Below are 16,570 nucleotides of genomic sequence, written 5' to 3'. Positions count from 1 at the left end.
AGGAGCCTGGGGCACATCAGCAGTCTCCTGTGTCCCCTGCAACTCCTCTGACTGGAGCAGCCTGCAACCATGTGGCCACCAAGCTGCAGGATCGAGCTCGCAGCTGGTGCTGAAGGCATGGGGAAAAGGGCCCACCACACACCTCATTCATCCCCCCACGTAGATTAAGTGTCACACACCTCCATCATCCCTTGGTCACTCTTCAAGTGTAAGGACAGGGGGGCTCTAAGCTGGTGCCCTCTGGGTGGTCAGCTGTGTGGACACATCCCAGACTGGCTTCAGGGACCCCTCTGTCTGCTGATTCTGACTATGCACAGGTCCCTGCCCCCCTCCTCCCTGAGCTCCTGCTTCCTCCCACCCATCCAGGGAGGGGCTTCTTCCCTCCAGACCCTCTTTCTGGGCCTGCCTTCCAGTGTCCCTGCCAGTGAAGCACCAAGTGCCACTCATCCACCATCGGCTGCAGGGTGGCCACTGGCTTCCCAACTTGCTTATCTCTTAGAAAGCTGTGAGTAGTGGATGGTGGGTGACAGACCCTGCCCGTGCAGCCCCGCACCACTCTGCTCTTCCCTGTAGGCCGTGCTGGCCACACAGAGCCATACTGCCTCCCAGCACAAGCCCTTGGGCACTGAAAGCTGGCAACCTGGAGTACTAACTCCAGAGGTGAGGGCAGCAGGGTCTCCCTGCAGGCTGCCAAACTTCCCACTGGACCCTCCTTCCCCACTCTGGGACAGCAAGTTCTCATGTTCCCTTCCAGAAGCTTCCTATATATGATTTCCGTCACCCAGAAATGTCTTAGAGATGGTTCTGTATTTATGTTTAAAAACAGGTGATGTTAGCAGGAGAGTGATAGTAGGGAGACAGCCTTTCCAAGTGGTGACTGTGCAGCTGTTCAGGTTCCCGTTGCCTAGGCCAGGATGCATGTCTGAGGTCCCACCTGCCATGGCCTGTGCCTCACAGCCTGTCTGGCTCTGGTCAGAGCAGCACAGCTTGTCTACATACAGCATTTCCACTGTGCTAAGTGTCTCGCCGTGTGTCAGCACTGTGGCAGGAAGTGGGGCAGCGGTGGGCAGGGTGGGAGTCCCACTTGACGAGGCTCACCTTCAGGTGAGGAGTGCAGACAGGACAGCAGGCCAGCTCACAAGCGTTGCACCCAAAAAACCAGGGTGGGGCAGGGGTGAGGCCTGTCGGGAAGGGCCCCCAAGGGTGCAGTATTGCCAGGACCTGGCCCAAGTTTGTGTGGAGCAATTGTTCTGGCTCCTGTGTTGAGGCTGGGTCACAGCAGGCTGCGGGACAGAGTGGGCAGTGGTGGGATGGGACTTGTTGTGGGGCATGACTTGTTGTGGGGCGTGAGAGGAGGGCTGCTGCTCCAGCAGGGGCCAGCACTGCGGCTAGAGACTGATAGAGTAACCTTCTGCTGTTGTGGGCATATACACCCGGAACTTGCCTCTGGTGACCAGGGTGCAGCTGCAGGGCCACGCTCATGGGGGAAGAGGGGGTTGTGCCTGAAGGGAGCTTCAAGGAAGATTTCTGTTGAGGTCTGAAAACATGCAGAGCGTGTGCCTCACAAAGCTCCAGCTGGATGCGTTTGACTAAGTGACACACATGGCTGTCACCCTTAGTCACCACCCAGAGGCGACCCTCAGAGGGAGGGCTGGTCACAGCTAGTTTGAGTTTGGTGTAAGTGGACCCTGACTGGGCCCCTGCTCTGCATGGTGCGAGTCCGCCTGCTGTCTTTCTGGGGAGCCTTCTGCTGGGTGAGCACTTAGCTCGTCGCTCAGACCTGCTGTCCTAGCGTGGTGGGCTCTGTTTTGAAGCTGTTCCCATTGTCTTGTGCACGAATACATGTGAATGTGAAAACAGATTCCTACGAGGCACGAGCCCCGGGGTGGGGTACTGCAGGTGGGCCAGCAGGTGTGCACGATGAGTGCTGGAGCAGCCTGTGGTGTACAGAGGGCATATGGTACCCATTCCCCTGCCTGCAGCATCTTGCACCCTTCCAGGGCTGGGTGCTGGCCTGGGGGACTTGTGATAGTCTTTGGCAGCGGCTTTAATTTGCGTCTTGCTGTTGAGTAATACATTTGAACACCCCCTTGTGTTCATGGCAGTTTGGATGTTTCCCCAGCCCCTGTGGCGCTGGGTTCTGACCCAGGGGTTTGCCTATGCTAGGCGGATGCTCTTCCACTGGCCCACGCTTAATCCCCTGATGCTTTCAAAATAAAGTGCTTGGTCAGGTTTCTCTATTTGTTTTAAATTGGGTTGTCTCCCCCACCTCTCCCATTTTCCTTTTTACTGGAACCCAAGGGTGCTCCACACATAGCCGTGGGATCCCGCAGCATCATTTATTTGACCCATGTCACTCCCAGTAACCCCCCCCCCCCAAGGTTCCTCGAATCCACTTTCTGTGTTCCCGGGAGCCTGGTCCTTCCACTGGCTACTCCCAGGGACTGGCATGCTGCCACACACACGTCTCTGTTGGAAGAGCGTCTCGGTGGGCTAAGGCAGACTCTCTTCAGGCCCTCAAGAGCATTGAGGATCTGGAGGAGGACACACAGAAGGCCGCAGAGGAAGCAGTGCCCGGAGCAAGCGCTGGCCTGTCGACCTCAGAGGTGGGCAGCTCCAGGTGTGAGGAGGAGCCTTCGCAGCTGGAGGAGCTGGCAGACCTCATGGAGCAGGTGTGGGCATGGTGGAGTTGCTTCTTAAGCTGAACGTCTTAGGATTCTGATGCTTTCTTAAAATACTTAGAGCACTTTTTTCCAGTCTGTTTTTTTGTGGTGCTGGGGATTGAACCCAGGGCCTTGTGCATTGCAATGCAAGTGCTCTACCAATTGAGCTGTATCCCCAGCCCTAGAGCACTTTTTTGAGTGACATATTGGTGAGCACATTTTATAAAGAACCTTATTAACTTTTACTAACTTGCTCCTAACCCTATTTTAAAAATATGTGTTTTTGAAATAGCTCACACCAATTGAAAAGTATGCTTTGAATTACCTGGAATTATTCCATACAACTGTTGACCAAGAGAGAGAGAGAAATAGTGAGGTAAGAGTCAGCTTGTGACCATTTCACATGTGAGGAGTTTCAGATTTTTTGAGTGTTGACTTTGATTGGAAGTAAATGTGATTTCATTAAATTAAAAGGACAGAGCCTCAACCCAGCAGTGCTGAGCCGCCTGAGCCCTCCCCTCTCCCTGAATGGTCCTGTCTGATTGGACGCAGCTTGGCCTGCCAGGTTCTGAGCGCCCGGCTGGCGGCAGCACTTCCAGCTCTGGTTCTGATGTCCTTCCCCATCCTCCCAGCAGGACTCAGTCCTGACATCGGTAAGGGACTGGGAGGCCCACAATGCCCAGATCCTGCAGGAGAGGGAGGCCCAGCTGCAGCAGGAGCAGGAGGAGGCAGAGCTGCTTACCTACACGCGGGAGGACGCCTACAGCATGGTATGGCCCCCCCTGCACCTGGGCTCTCTGTTCCCGCCGGCCTGTTGCAGGCTGTGCACCTCAGCTACACCTGGGACCACCTTCCTCGCCTCTTGTACTTGAGGGGGTGCACAGTTAGATGCTGGCTTTCCCTACAGCGAATTGCCAGCCATGGGTGAGACACTTGAAGTCTCAGTTGCACTACTCAGACTTACTCCAGAGACAGGAGTAAGTGAGAGTGGATGGGTGGTGCTGCATAGCACGGGGTTAAGACTTGGCTGGGTCTTTTAACTTGTCCACTTTGTGCAGGAATATGTCTACGAAGATGCCGACGGACAGACAGAGGTCATGCCTGTAAGTAACCGCCCTCAGCTTGTGCCCAAGCGGCCAACCCTCCACAGCTCTGTGGCTCACAGGAGTCTCTCTGCGCAGCTCTGGACCCCACCTACCCCACCCCAGGATGACAACGACGTGTACATTGACTCTGTCATGTGTCTCATGTATGAGGCCACACCCATCCCAGAGGCCAAGCTGCCCCCCGTGTATGTGAGGAAGGAGCGCAAGCGGCACAAGACAGACCCCTCGGGTGTGTGCTCCACGGCTGTGTCCCAGGTTGCCACAGCCCGTCTCAAGTAGCTGTGGTTTCCTGCCTCTGCCAGGGGGTGGCGACCATAGGCTCATCTGTGATCTCTTGTCCCACGTCCACGTGTCCCCATTCCCAGTGAGGCAGTTTGTCCTGTAGCAGTCCCTCCCGAGCCCCTCAGTCCTGGTGCCCCGTGGTGGCCCTCCTGCCCTGTCTCCCCTGCCGACCCCTTGTCCCTGGCATCCCTTCCCTGAAGCCAGCCTCTGGTTAGCTGCAGGCAGGAAGAAGAAGCAGCGGCACGGGGAGGCAGTCGTCCCACCCCGATCCCTGTTTGACCGGGCAACGCCGGGCATGCTGAAGATGCGGCGTGAAGGCAAGGAGCAGAAAAAGAACCTGCTGCTCAAGCAGCAGGCGCCCTTCGCCAAGCCCCTGCCCACCTGCGTCAAGTCCTCAGGGGAGCCTGCCCAGGACAGCCCCGAGTGGCTCATTGGCGAGGACTGGGCCCTGCTACAGGTTTGTGGCATGTGCAGGCCTGGGGTGGGGCCTGGTGGGGCCTGGAATGGGGCCTGGCGGACAGCACTGGCAATCTGCCCCTGCCCTCCAGGCCGTGAAGCAGTTACTTGAGCTTCCCCTGAACCTCACGATCGTGTCACCTGCCCACACGCCCAACTGGGATCTCGTCAGCGATGTCGTTAACTCCTGCAGCCGTATCTACCGCTCTTCCAAGCAGTGCCGCAGCCGCTACGAGAACGTCATCATTCCCAGAGAGGAGGGCAAGGTGAGCTGGCCGCGCGGCCCTTGGGAGGGCATGTCTGTGTGCAGCTGGCTGCCCCTGGGCTCTGATGGGAGCTTCAAGGAGCGGTCCATGTGCCCAGCTCACGGGCAGCCTGGAGGGGTCCATGCCAGCTGGTCGGTGAGGGTCGTGGCTGTGCTGGCTGCAACCTTGATGTGTTATCTCACCTGCATCTGTCCTGCTGCTATTTGGAAAACTGCATCCAGGCGCTCGGCTGTAGCTTTGATGATGGCTCCTGCAGGGCATCTCCTGCTTCCTCTGCCTGGTGGGTGCCGGCCCAGGGCTTGGCTTGCAGCCTGCTGTCTGGGAGCGAGTGTGAGGTGGGCCTCCGGCTCGGCTCACAGCTCCTCACTACTTGTCTGCCCCAGGCAGAGGGCACATGGCTCACCAGGCCAGCATTTACAGATGCCCTGTCCCTTTCCAGGAACAGGGCAGAGATTGCCTGGGCTCCCATCAGCACAGCAGCCTTGGCTGGCAAGGAAGGGCAGGGCAGAGGCAGGCATCCAGTCCTGGCCTTCAGGGTGTTCGTGTGGTCAATTTTGTGAGAACCAGGACCTCTGCAGGGGAGCCATCACTGTGCCCAGGACAAGGACACCCCTGGGCTTGCTTGATAGCCACTGCTTCAGACACTCCACGTTCTTCCTGAGAACGCTGGTCAGAGTACGAAAGTCCTTCCTCACTGCCCCGTGCTGACAGCCACTGTCTCACCGTGGGACTGGGAAGCTGGAACGTCTCCTCCTATTACCTGGTTTGTGAGGCGAAGGCTCAGAGCCAGGCTCACAGTGGTGGGGTGAAGATGCTGCTTCTGTGAGGTACAAGGCAGGCCCAGTGGGGCACCTGCCTAGCAGTGGCCAGTGGTTTTCTCTGGGGGCCGCTGCACTCACTCAACCCCCACCAGTGCTCACCACCTGTGCAGTGCTGTGACACTGCAGGCCGTAGTCAGGGCCAGCAGGTCCCTCGCTGGACAGTCCTATGTCTGCCCCACTCTCCTTGCCCTGGGTGTGGAGCATATGGCATGCCCACCCGCACGTCCGCCTGCTTGCCCTGGCTGGCTCTTGGTTCTATGGGAGAGGGTCCCATGTGGTGGTCAGGACGAGGGCCAGTGTTTTCTAGGTCGGGCTTTCTCAGCATGCCCTCTGAACTTAGGGGTTTCTCCAGCAACAGCTGCCCACATGTGTGCACCTATCTGCCGTGCCTGTGCCTGGACCATCACCATGTCAGCATACGGGCCTCTGGTCGTGGGGTTGTGGGGCTGCCCTCGTGCAGAGGTGCCGAGCAGAAGGGCCCTGCCAGAAAGGGGCGCTGAGCTTCCTGGGCTCCTCCTGAACGGCCATGGTCCTGAGCAGGCGGTGCTCTCTGTGCCTCCAGAGCACATGTGCGACGGCCGAGAGGCTTTGCTGAGCTGCAGGGCTCGTGAGGGAAGGGTGACTGGCACGCGTGGTGCCGATCCCCTGGACAAGCGCTTGTGGCCGTCCTGGATGGTTCTGCCCTCACATCTACCATAGGTAGAGGAAGGCATGTTGGTGGTCATCACTGCTGACAGTGCCCCCTGAGCGCCTGTGGGGGGTGGTCTGCCCAGGAAAGGCACATCCTGCTCTGCCCTCACCCACTGTGAGGCCCCAAGCACCTCTGCGCAGCCACGAGCAGTGACCACCACTTCATGGTGCTGCTCTAATGGTGCCGTTGCCACTCAGAGCTAGGGCAGGGAAGCGAAGTCGGGTTCAGGGACACCCTGGCCAGCAGACCAGCCGCATGTGCCCTCCTCTGTTTTGTTCCAGAGTAAGAACAACCGTCCCCTGCGCACGAGCCAGATCTATGCCCAGGACGAGAATGCCACGCACACCCAGCTCTTCAGCAGCCACTTTGACCTGATGAAGACCACAGCTGGCAAGAGGAGCCCACCAATCAAGCCTCTGTGGGTCCCCCACTGGGCAGGCTGCGCCCTGTCCCCCGTGTTCTCAGTGCTGTTTTTCTCTGTGCAGTGATCGTGTCTCATTCTCTGAACTGCAGGCTCGGCATGAATCCCTTTCAGAAAAACCCCAAGCACGCCTCGGTGTTGTCAGAAAGGTATTTCTGTGTTTGTGACGCGTTTCTTACTGTGTGGAGCCAGGTCCTGATTCAGCATCCACTCGCGTCCAGTCACCTGGCTGAAGCCTGGGACCTGTGGACTCCTGCTGTTGGCTGGATGTGCCGGGGTGCTTCTGCAAGCGGGGGCATGTGGAGAGCCATGTCCTTTGAGTGGGGGGCCGTGATTCCCGCTCACCCTGGCAGAGTACCTGCTGGGACGGGGTGTGTATGAGGCTGTGGGTGGCCGCAGGGCTTTCTTCCTCCTGCTGGCCTCGCCAGCCGTCAGGTTGCTGTGCTTAAAAACACATCAGGTTGAGGAAAAAACGCTTACCAACAGGTGGGTGATGAGGCTGTGAGTGGGCGAGCCGTGGGGCTGGGCACTGGGCAGTGGCGTCAGAGGAAGGTCTGCCCCATGCAGACCAGGGGCACTGTGCCTGGCTTGCTTCCTCCTGGGCTCGCAGTGTCTGTTGCGCACTGCTGCAGGGAGTGTTCCCTGTCAGAGCGCCTTGGCTCTGGCGCAGCCCGCCTCTAGGGAGGGACCGCACTCCTAGGAATCTTCGTCCTGCCCTGGTCAGATCAGATTCAGATGTGCCCTGGGTATGTCTGATGTGCTGACTGCAAGCCCTGCAGATACAGGGCTCCTAGTTCAGGGCAGAGAGCCTCAGTTCTCCGGGGGTTGTTCAGAGACTCTTCCCCTGGGAGTGCTGTTGGCTGGGTGTGGAGACAGGGCTAAGGGCCGATGTCCCAGACACCAGACCTGCTGCAGGGGCAGGGGCTGCAGGAAAATTGAGGTAGCCTCGTGCACCCAATGTGGGGGCTGAAGTGGCCACTGCTGTGGCTGTGTCCATGGGCTGAAGGGCAGCAGGCACTGGTGCCTATCGAGGGGCGTGTCCAGGAGTCAGGGGCTGGACTCTGGCTGGTCTAGACTGTCTACAGAGCTAGTGGGCTCGGCGTCCACAAGGCATGCCCGGGACTGCAGACAGCACCGAGCTAACAGGTGCTTGTTCTCAGCTGAGTGGAGGAACTTGCCTCTGCGCCTCATGGAAGCATGGGTCCTTTCGCAACCTGGGTGGCCTCACCCTGCGTAAAGTGGCCCTGCGTAAAGTAAGGTGCAGGTGGTTGGAACACAAGCTCTGCAGCTCTGTGCCACAGAGACACTCAGTCTGGTGCCCAGGATGGTTAGCGGCACCCAGCGTGGATCTGCTGGACAAAGGATGGGGCTGGAGGGAAGTGACGGTGCGTCTCGTCACACTACTCTGAAGAGTGATGCTTAGGAACTTAGAAGTTATTTGCTTCTGGGATTTTCCACCTAACATCTTTAGACTTTGTTGACCGCGGGAAGCTGCAGTCATGGACGCACATGGCTGTGTTCCAAGCTTTCGCTCTTGTGTTTCAGTGGGATCACCTACGACAAGCCCCTGCCTCCCATCCAGGTCGCATCCCTCCGTGCAGAGCGGATCGCAAAGGAGAAGAAGGTGAGGTGCTGGCTCCTTGCACTTGCGTGGGAATGTTCTGGGGCTGGGGGTCACAGGTAGGGGTCCCGTGCCACCCCTTCAGAGCTCCTCTTACCACCGACCTTTTTAGGCCTTGGCTGATCAGCAGAAGACTCAGCAGCCGGCTGTGTCACAGCCGCCACCCCAGCCGCAGCCCCCGCCACCCCCACAGCAGCCGCCGCCACCTCCACCCCAGCCACAGGCATCTGGCAGCCAGCCACCCGCAGGGCCTCCCACTGTCCAGCCCCAGCCTCAGCCCCAAGCACCGCCGCAGCCTGTGCAGGCCCCACCAAAGGGGCAGCCCGCCATCACCACTGTGGGCAGTGCAGCTGTGCTGGTGAGTCCTCGTGCCCTCCAGGGAGTAGGGGTGCGCCTCCCGCAGCTGTCCCCCGCCAGCCCACCGTGGCTCAATGTGCTCACCTGGGTGGGGGTTGGAGAGGACCCCACAGGGCCGCAAGCAGCTGTCCCCAGCATGTGCATGCAGTCTCCCCCACACGCCTGTTGGAGGCAGAGTGTGTAGGGTGGTGTGTGAGAGCAGAAGGGCGAGCGCGACCCTCATGAGGCTGCTGGCACCCGTGTTGTGTGTGGCAGCGCAGCCCAGACACTGGAGTCGTGCACAGGCCACTGGTGGAGAGCAGGTCTTCTGGCTGGACCGGGGTGCACTCTAGGCCTCAGCCAGGCACAGAAACAGTTTTCTGATTGTTGTTTTAGAACAGTATTCTCCATTAGGTTAGCTTTGTTTTTGCCTTCAGCCTCAGTGGGATTTCTGTAGCAGCTGGGCAAGTTAGAATGATGCATTGATCAGGCACCTGCTGGGTGTAAGGACCCTGGGGGAGGGGCAGACCTGCTGTGTCCCCACTTGCCAGAACGTTCTGGTGGAGCTGGGAGGACAGCAGGTATAGTTGCTTTATTTTTGGCACTGGGGATTGAACCCAGGGGTGCTTTACACAGAGCTACATCCCTAGCCCTTCGTATTTTTTATTCAGCAACAGAGTCTTGCTAAGTTGTTGGGGGCCTAAGTTGTTCCTTAGGCTGATCTTGAACTTGCGATCCTCCTGCTACAGTCTCCTTGACTGCTGGAATTGCAGGCGTGCACCACCAAACCTTGCTAGTTCACTTTAAATGTGGAAGGAGGCGAGAACAGCCAGGCAGTGACTGCTGGGTCGTAGGAGCCTTTCCCAAGTTGCCTTTGAGCTGAGGCCTGAGCTGCAGCTGCTCCTTTGCAAGGATGGAGCAGCAAGGCCATGCCTATGGGAGGCTGGCCACGTGGGTGGGGTGTGGGTGACTGTGTGACGTGGGTGTGCCAGGGAGCGGGACACACACTTGGATGTGCTTTCTGTTTCAAACAGGCAGGAACCATTAAGACGTCAGTGACCGGGACGAGCATACCAGCAGGTGAGGCTTACCGGGAAGGGTGAGGTGGGAGAGGATCCCTTCGGTCCCTGCTCACTGTGTCCTCCTCCCAGGCACAGTGAGTGGCAATGTGATTGTGAACACCATCGCTGGCGTCCCTGCCGCCACCTTCCAGTCCATCAACAAGCGCCTGGCTTCGCCTGTGGCTCCAGGGTCCTTGACCGTGAGTCATCCTACGCCTGGGGATGCTCCGTGGGGTTGTTTTGCAGGGAGATGATTTGCTTTTTTAAGACTCCATCAGTGAGAAATGTGCTGATCTAGCTGAGTTCTGTGCGGTAGGGCGCTGGTCAGGTGGCAGGTCAGTACACTCAGTGGCTGGGGGCGGTTTCTCTCGTGTACTTGGAGGGAATGAAGATGGGAATTTGGTGTGTGTGTGAGACGCTTTCCCCGCAGAACGAAGAGGTGGGCAGGACATGAGGATGCAGCTTCCATTCGTTGACACAGGTGCCCTTGTGTGGGTGCCACGTATCTGTGGGGACACGGGGGTGAGGCACATCCAGGGTGTGAAGAGGCCACAGGGCCCAGCTGAGGGTGTGCAGGGAGCAGGGCCCCACCTGACAGAGATGAAGTATGTTGGCAGGACACGGAGCTAAGGGCACCTGAGCTCACAGCCAGAAGTGTCTGCCCCCCCCAGCCCGTCTTTCATGGTTCACCATAAAAAATAGAAGTAGAATAGCCTAGGTCTGTGGTCCCAGCAATTCAGGAGGTTGAGGCAAGAGGATCCAGGTTCCAGGCCAGCCTCAGCAACCTAGTGAGACCCTGTCTCAAACTGTAAAGGACTGGGGACGCAGCTCAGTGTAGAGCACGACTGGGTTCAGTCCCAGTGCCACACAACAGAACTGAGATCAAGGGACTTAAATTTTTATTCTGACTTCCCGTCCAGTCACAGACCCAAAGGCAGCATACACCTGAATGAAGTCATGGCGCTCTGGAGGCAGAATGAGGTCCCTTGGGCTCAGGGTCTTCCTGTGACAGAGCTGTAGTATCTGGGTGGTATGGTGCTGGCCACAGGACAGGCACCTGTGAGCGGGTTAGGGTAGAGGCCAGGACAGATGCACATGCTGGTGTGCAGCACTCTGGTCCCTTGGGAAGTGCCAGAGCATCCAGTGGGGAAGGGGCATCTTCACCCAGCGGTGCCCAATTAGCTGGAGAGCCACATAAAGGACAGGGAGGCTTGGCCCACTATTCTGTGTACAGAAAGTCCCTTGAAGTGGACTACCAACCTGATCACACTCCACAGAACTGCAGACTTGAAACCAAAACACGAGAGAATGTCTCTGCTACCTTGCTTCAGACAGACCTTCCTTAGAGTACCCAAAGCTTGGGAGCCAAAGATTGATAATGGGTCTCATCAAAACCAAGACTTGCTTCTTGAAAAGTCGTTAAGAGAAAGAAAAGCCAAGCACAGATGGCAAGGGCTGGATGCAGACTGAGGATTCCTCACCGTGGTGAGAGCCCGGTGGGCGCCGGGAGCAAGGGCCACACCTGTGATCCCAGGCTCAGTGGGCTGAGCAGGAGGACCGCAGGCTCAAGGCCAGCCTCAGCAACTTAGGGAGGCCCTGAGTGCCTCGAAATCAGAAGGGGGTGGGGTCCGTCTTAGTGATAAGTGCCCCTGGCTTCCTGGCCAGACCACAAACAAAACAAAATAAAACATGGCAGAAGATGGAGTGGTCAGTCCACCAGGAAGACATGGGCAGCCAGGCAGTCTTAAGAAGAGACTAGGTGTTGCTTGTCCCCAGGGAAGGGACAGAGGACCACAGCTGCACCACGTGCACCCGCTTCATCGGAAGATGGGATCGGTTACTGCTCAGGCGACATGGAAGTGCTCCATGAGGGACCTGAGCGCAGGTGGTTAAGGGGTGTCATGGCTGCCGCCATTGCTGCCCTCTCCCTCCCACAGTTCGGGCACCACCCCCAGACGGTTCTTGCCCTGGGATTTCCCTTGGGGACGTGAGAGCAGAGGCAGAGGCTTTCATGAGAGGGACACACAGTGGGCCACAGTCGTCAGTGCTGAGCTGAGAGAGGGTTGACCTCGCAGCCTGGTGACCTGCAGGGGCCGTGTGGGCATCTGCTGGGCTGTGTCGCGGCTGAGTGCCAGGAGCCAGGTATGGCAACGAGGGTCCTGCTGAGCACACCCCGCTGCAGAGGCCACGGCACTATGCAGAGGAGAGGTGGGAAATGGGCTCCTAGTGTGCAGCCGGGGCAACTTTGTTTTTCTTTGCTTTGCCATAAACCAATTTAGACTCTACCATTTCCATAAATAGCAGAAGCTGTTAGGCCTTGGTGCTGGGGCCATTCCTGTGACTAGTTCCACTGTTTGCAGTGATTCTGGGTAGGAAGCCAGAACCATCACGTGTAGAGTTTTATTTTGAAAATATCTACATGTGATTTTTCTTAATGTAAATTTTTTTCTTATGTATGACAGCAGAATGCATTACATCTTTTATTACATAGAGCAGTTTTTCATATCTCTGTTTGTGTACATAGTATATTCATGTCTTCATACATGTGCTTTGGATAGTAATAATCATCACATTCCACCATCATTAATTACCCCATGCCCCCTCCCTTCCTACATGTGATATTTTAAAATATTGCATAAAATAGTTTGTTCCCTACATATCTATTTTGAGCAGCTCTTAATATTGGACGAGATACTAATCGAGTTATCTCTAACCTGAAAATCCAGAATCTATAATGTTCCAAAGTCCAGAACTTGGAGCCACACTGGGAAATTCCCACTGAAACTCTTTTTTTCATGTACAAGATTATTAACAGTATTTTATAAAATCACTTTCAAGCCATGTGCATCAGGCATGCATGGGACCTTAGTGATCTTGTGTGTAGGGTTGGGTTCCCTCCCCGAGGTCCCCGTTGTGTGCGGGTGCTCTAGCTCCCAGAACGCTCTGACCACATATTCCAGATCAAGGTCCTCGCCCTCGTCCCCAGTGCCTTGGACATGCAGGTGCAGGCACACTTGGCATGCTGGAGTGTGAGAGGTGCAGAGACCTTGTGGTGGTCCCCAGATAACTGCACCTGGGGAGGCCGGGGCCTGCGGGACACGGCTGTGTTGAGGCACGTTTGCCTGCAGAGTGACCGCCAGCGTGGGTAGGGACTGAAGCCTGCTTGTGACGCCTGCCTGAGCTGGGAGCTGGAGGAGGCTGTTTATTCGAGCTGGGACCCAAGGGCAGGAGTGATCCAGGAGTGACGCCCATGTTGAACAGAGGGCAGAGGTGGCACTGTGGCCACCAGCTCCTCTGGGTTCGCAGTTGAAGGTGGTCTTGCTGTACGAGGTGCAAACCTGCAGGCAGCTTGCAAACTGACTGGACTGGAGGGTGCTTGGCACTTGACAGGAGCAGGGCCTTCCCGGGCTCTCCACAGACAGCATCAAGCACCACAAGCAGCAGCGTTCCATAAAAAATAGGCTTGGAAGGAGACAAGGCCCAAACTGTGACGTGCTGGTGCGAATACATCACGAGGAAGCCACTGCTGTGTACAGTCATCATACTACAGTCAAATAAAAAGTTTAGAACCTGGGGAACAGGAAAGGAAGACAAGGCATCAGAGCGAGGGCCTATGGAGGTGGCAGTGACCCACACTGACCCGAGTCCTGGGATTGGCAGGCGGAACCATGATAGTGGGGCTTTCTGTTTTAAAGAAACCAAAACTATAGTGTAAGTGAATGTGGGGACTTGTAGAGATGAGAAGCGTGTTCCCAGAACCGGGGGCAGGAGCCTTTGTGAGTGCACCTCAGTCTCATGGTGGAGGTGGAGGAGAGAGCTAGTGGCCGAGGAGAGGCAGGGCGTGGTCCAGGCAATGCGGGCAGACACTGCAGGCGTTGGAGAGAAGCTGGGTGCCATGGAGGGCAGAGAGAGGGAAGAGAAGTGTTAGTGCCACTCATCCCTGGATATCAGGAGGATAAGATGGAGTCACACCACAGAGGCAGCAGAGGGGACCATGCTGCGGGGAGTTGTGGAGCTTATCCTTGAGATGGGCAAGCCCGTGCCCCAGAGGCCGCGACAGCTGAGGTGGCTGGGAGAGGGCAGCCTGTGCTTGAAGGTGGCTCAGAGGTGGACTGGGAAGGGCAGTGGGGCTGTAGCCTCTGCGCAGATCAGAGAGTGGCAGGCCGTGGGCCTCACGGGGCTCCTGAAGGGTTATCAGGAGCTTGGATGTTCCTGGGGCTAGGCAGTGTGCGCGCGAAGTGGGAGGGACACAGGGCCCTTTCCACCTGCAGCTGCGACTGGCCATGAGCAGCACTTCTCTGTGGCTCAAGGTACCAGGTCTGGATGCTCTTGGGACCACGCAGTACTTGTGTGTGCAGAGAGAACGGCAGAAGGCCCCGCAGGCCTGGGTCTGGAGTCCAGAGCCTCTTTCCGGGTGCCGTGTGGAAAGTGGTGAGCTCTGCCTTTGCCTTTCTAGACGTCCGGAGGCTCTGCTCCCGCCCAGGTGGTTCACACACAGCAGCGAGCGGTTGGCTCCCCTGCCACTGCCACCACTGACCTGGTATCCATGGCAACGACCCAGGGCGTCCGAGCAGTCACCTCTGTGACAGCCTCAGCCGTGGTCACTACCAACCTGACCCCTGTGCAGACCCCGACACGGTCTCTGGTGACCCAGGTGTCCCAAGGTAAAGGGGCCTGGTGTTTCTACCCTTGCACACCACCCAGGGAGCAAGGGCGGAGGTCTGACTCCCGCCTCTGCACAGCCACAGGTGTCCAGCTACCTGGGAAGACCATCACCCCTGCACACTTCCAGCTTCTCCGGCAGCAGCAGCAACAGCAGCAGCAACAGCAACAGCAGCAGCAACAGCAGCAGCAGCAGCCGCCGCCGCCCTCACAGGTGCAGGCTCCACAGGTGCAGGCCCAGGCCCAGATCAAAGCTGTGGGCAAGTTGGCACCGGTGAGCCCTTCCCAGAAAACACACATGCTCTTGCAGTGGGTACCTTGCAGGACCGGAGGCGGGCAGTGTGCCGTGGGTACCACTTCCCACTCAGGGCCACTTTGGCCCACTCCTGTGTGGCTCAGCCAGGCTCCTCAGTGTTCCCTGAGTGCAAGGGCCCATCTTCCCCACTTCCGTCCTGCGCACCTCTCACCACCCCTCTCCACCCCTCTCCACCCCTCTCACCCCCTCACCCCCTCACCCCTCTCCACCCCTCTCACCCCCTCACCCCTCTCCACCAGAGGGTGCCAGTGAGCCGCAGTTTCTGAGACCAGGTGGCTTCTGCAGTCTGCTTTTCCAGGGTGGCGGTGGGAACGCTGGTACTCCTGGTCCTTGGCAGTCTGTGTGCCTGTGCCATCTTTTATGCAGTGTGCTCGCCCGTTTTAGAAGGAAGTGTTATGTCCCTGCCACCAATGGAGACTATGAGTGCACACTGGTGAAGGGAGCCAGAGACACAGGAGGCACAGTCAGTGGGGCTATGACTGTTGTGAAGGTGATGGTCATGCCAACTGAGGCCTTGTCCCAGGTGCTGGGAGGGCAGGAAGTGCAGTGCCTGGTGTTTCTGCTACAGCTCAGTGTGCTCCAGAGCCCTCGTGGCCACCAAGGTGCCTGTTGTGCTCCCTGGGGAGCTATGCTGCCCATAAGGCGAAGTTTCAGTTGACACGCAGTGAGGTGTAGTGTTTGCCCCTCCGTCACCACACCTGCTTCTCGGGTCTGACCTTGCATGGCCTGGCTGCTGCGTTGCTGTCCCTGCAGCAGGTTCCCCTGGACAGTGCTGCATTAGAGAGTTTCCTTGCCCAGGGGTCCTTGGGCCCAGCAGAGGCGAGTTGTCCAGTGCCCCAGGCCCCAGGGTCTGGCCTCTGAGACACCTGTGTGCCAAGAACTCTTGTTCACCTGGTCTCGGGCAGGAGTCCCACCCATTCTCCTGCCCCTGTCGCTTCGTACCCTGCCCTACTGTAGCAACTGCAGAACCCCTTCTGTGTCTGGTGAGCCCACAGATGTCTGACATTCGGCACATCTCCGTGAAGTGCTCCTTGAGACGTTTGTTTCTCAAAATGTTTTTTGAACCCACGTTTCATATCGTATTTTGATGTTTCTGCTTCTGTTAACAAATTACTGCTAGTTATTTAACTCATTTACTAGTCAGTACATTTGGGTGCTAAATATTTGATGTGTTTGAGAGATAACAACCTAGAAATTCTGCTGTGGATTCTCTAATCTGTCAAGTTTTCTTGGTGCAAGGCTGATTGTGAGCAGGAGGCTGTGATGCAGGGACGGCTGCCCTCTGCACGTCTGCACACGAGCACCTTGGTGCTGGGCAGAGGCAGGGGGACCTGCGTCGGGACGTCACACAGTGTGCCTCGTTTGGGTTTCAGGAACACATCATCAAGATGCAGAAGCAGAAAGTGCAGCTGCCCCCACAGCCCCCACCACCACAGGCCCAGCCTGGGCCCCCCCAGCCTCCAGCACAGGTGCAAGTGCCGCCCCCGCAACCCCCGCAGCAGCAGAGCCCCCAGCTCACCACGGTCACAGCCCCACGGCCCGGGGCTTTGCTCACAGGCACCACTGTGGCCAACCTCCAAGTGGCCCGGCTTGTAAGTTCCAGCTTGTATGCTCCTTCTGAGAGCAGCGTCTCCGTGCTTCTGGGGGCTGCGGCCACCTGCTAGGGTGCTGGGTGTCGTGGCAGCCTCGCAGGGAGCTGGGAAAGGATCAGTCCCCTGAGTGTCGGCCTCCTGGGAGAGGGTGAGACCCTGCCCACGTGACACTTTTCGTCAGCGGTACTCCCCAGGATCGACTGTCCCCAGACTCTCTGGGACTGCGTGGTGGAGACTGAGCAGTGGTGTGTGAGCAATGAGGCCAGACACACATGT

The 16,570-nt window shown here is 57.7% G+C and overlaps 1 protein-coding gene across 4 annotated transcripts in view; it reads left to right on the top strand.

The window, feature by feature from the left end:
* The window catches only part of Ep400 (E1A binding protein p400), a 94,558-nt gene that overhangs the window by 69,306 nt on the left and 8,682 nt on the right, over nt 1-16,570 (top strand). For 2 of the 4 annotated variants that reach the window (XM_026409635.2, XM_026409632.2), the window contains 16 exons: nt 2,514-2,672; nt 2,956-3,039; nt 3,299-3,433; nt 3,722-3,766; nt 3,845-3,998; nt 4,267-4,508; nt 4,600-4,773; nt 6,567-6,703; nt 6,799-6,855; nt 8,252-8,330; nt 8,440-8,685; nt 9,698-9,743; nt 9,815-9,924; nt 14,181-14,388; nt 14,467-14,660; nt 16,076-16,294. In XM_026409635.2, the coding sequence (XP_026265420.2) occupies nt 2,514-2,672; nt 2,956-3,039; nt 3,299-3,433; nt 3,722-3,766; nt 3,845-3,998; nt 4,267-4,508; nt 4,600-4,773; nt 6,567-6,703; nt 6,799-6,855; nt 8,252-8,330; nt 8,440-8,685; nt 9,698-9,743; nt 9,815-9,924; nt 14,181-14,388; nt 14,467-14,660; nt 16,076-16,294 (2,289 nt within the window). Of the gene's footprint in view, nt 1-2,513; nt 2,673-2,955; nt 3,040-3,295; nt 3,434-3,721; nt 3,767-3,844; nt 3,999-4,266; nt 4,509-4,599; nt 4,774-6,566; nt 6,704-6,798; nt 6,856-8,251; nt 8,331-8,439; nt 8,686-9,697; nt 9,744-9,814; nt 9,925-14,180; nt 14,389-14,466; nt 14,661-16,075; nt 16,295-16,570 lie in introns of all 4 variants that reach the window. The other 2 variants (XM_026409634.2, XM_077796060.1) reach the window with 1 other exon arrangement.

Source organism: Urocitellus parryii, chromosome 3 (assembly GCF_045843805.1).
Source record: "Urocitellus parryii isolate mUroPar1 chromosome 3, mUroPar1.hap1, whole genome shotgun sequence".
NCBI lineage: Eukaryota > Metazoa > Chordata > Mammalia > Rodentia > Sciuridae > Urocitellus > Urocitellus parryii.
The sequence above is the reverse complement of the archived record's forward strand: the minus strand, read 5'-3'. Positions and strand labels throughout refer to the sequence as shown.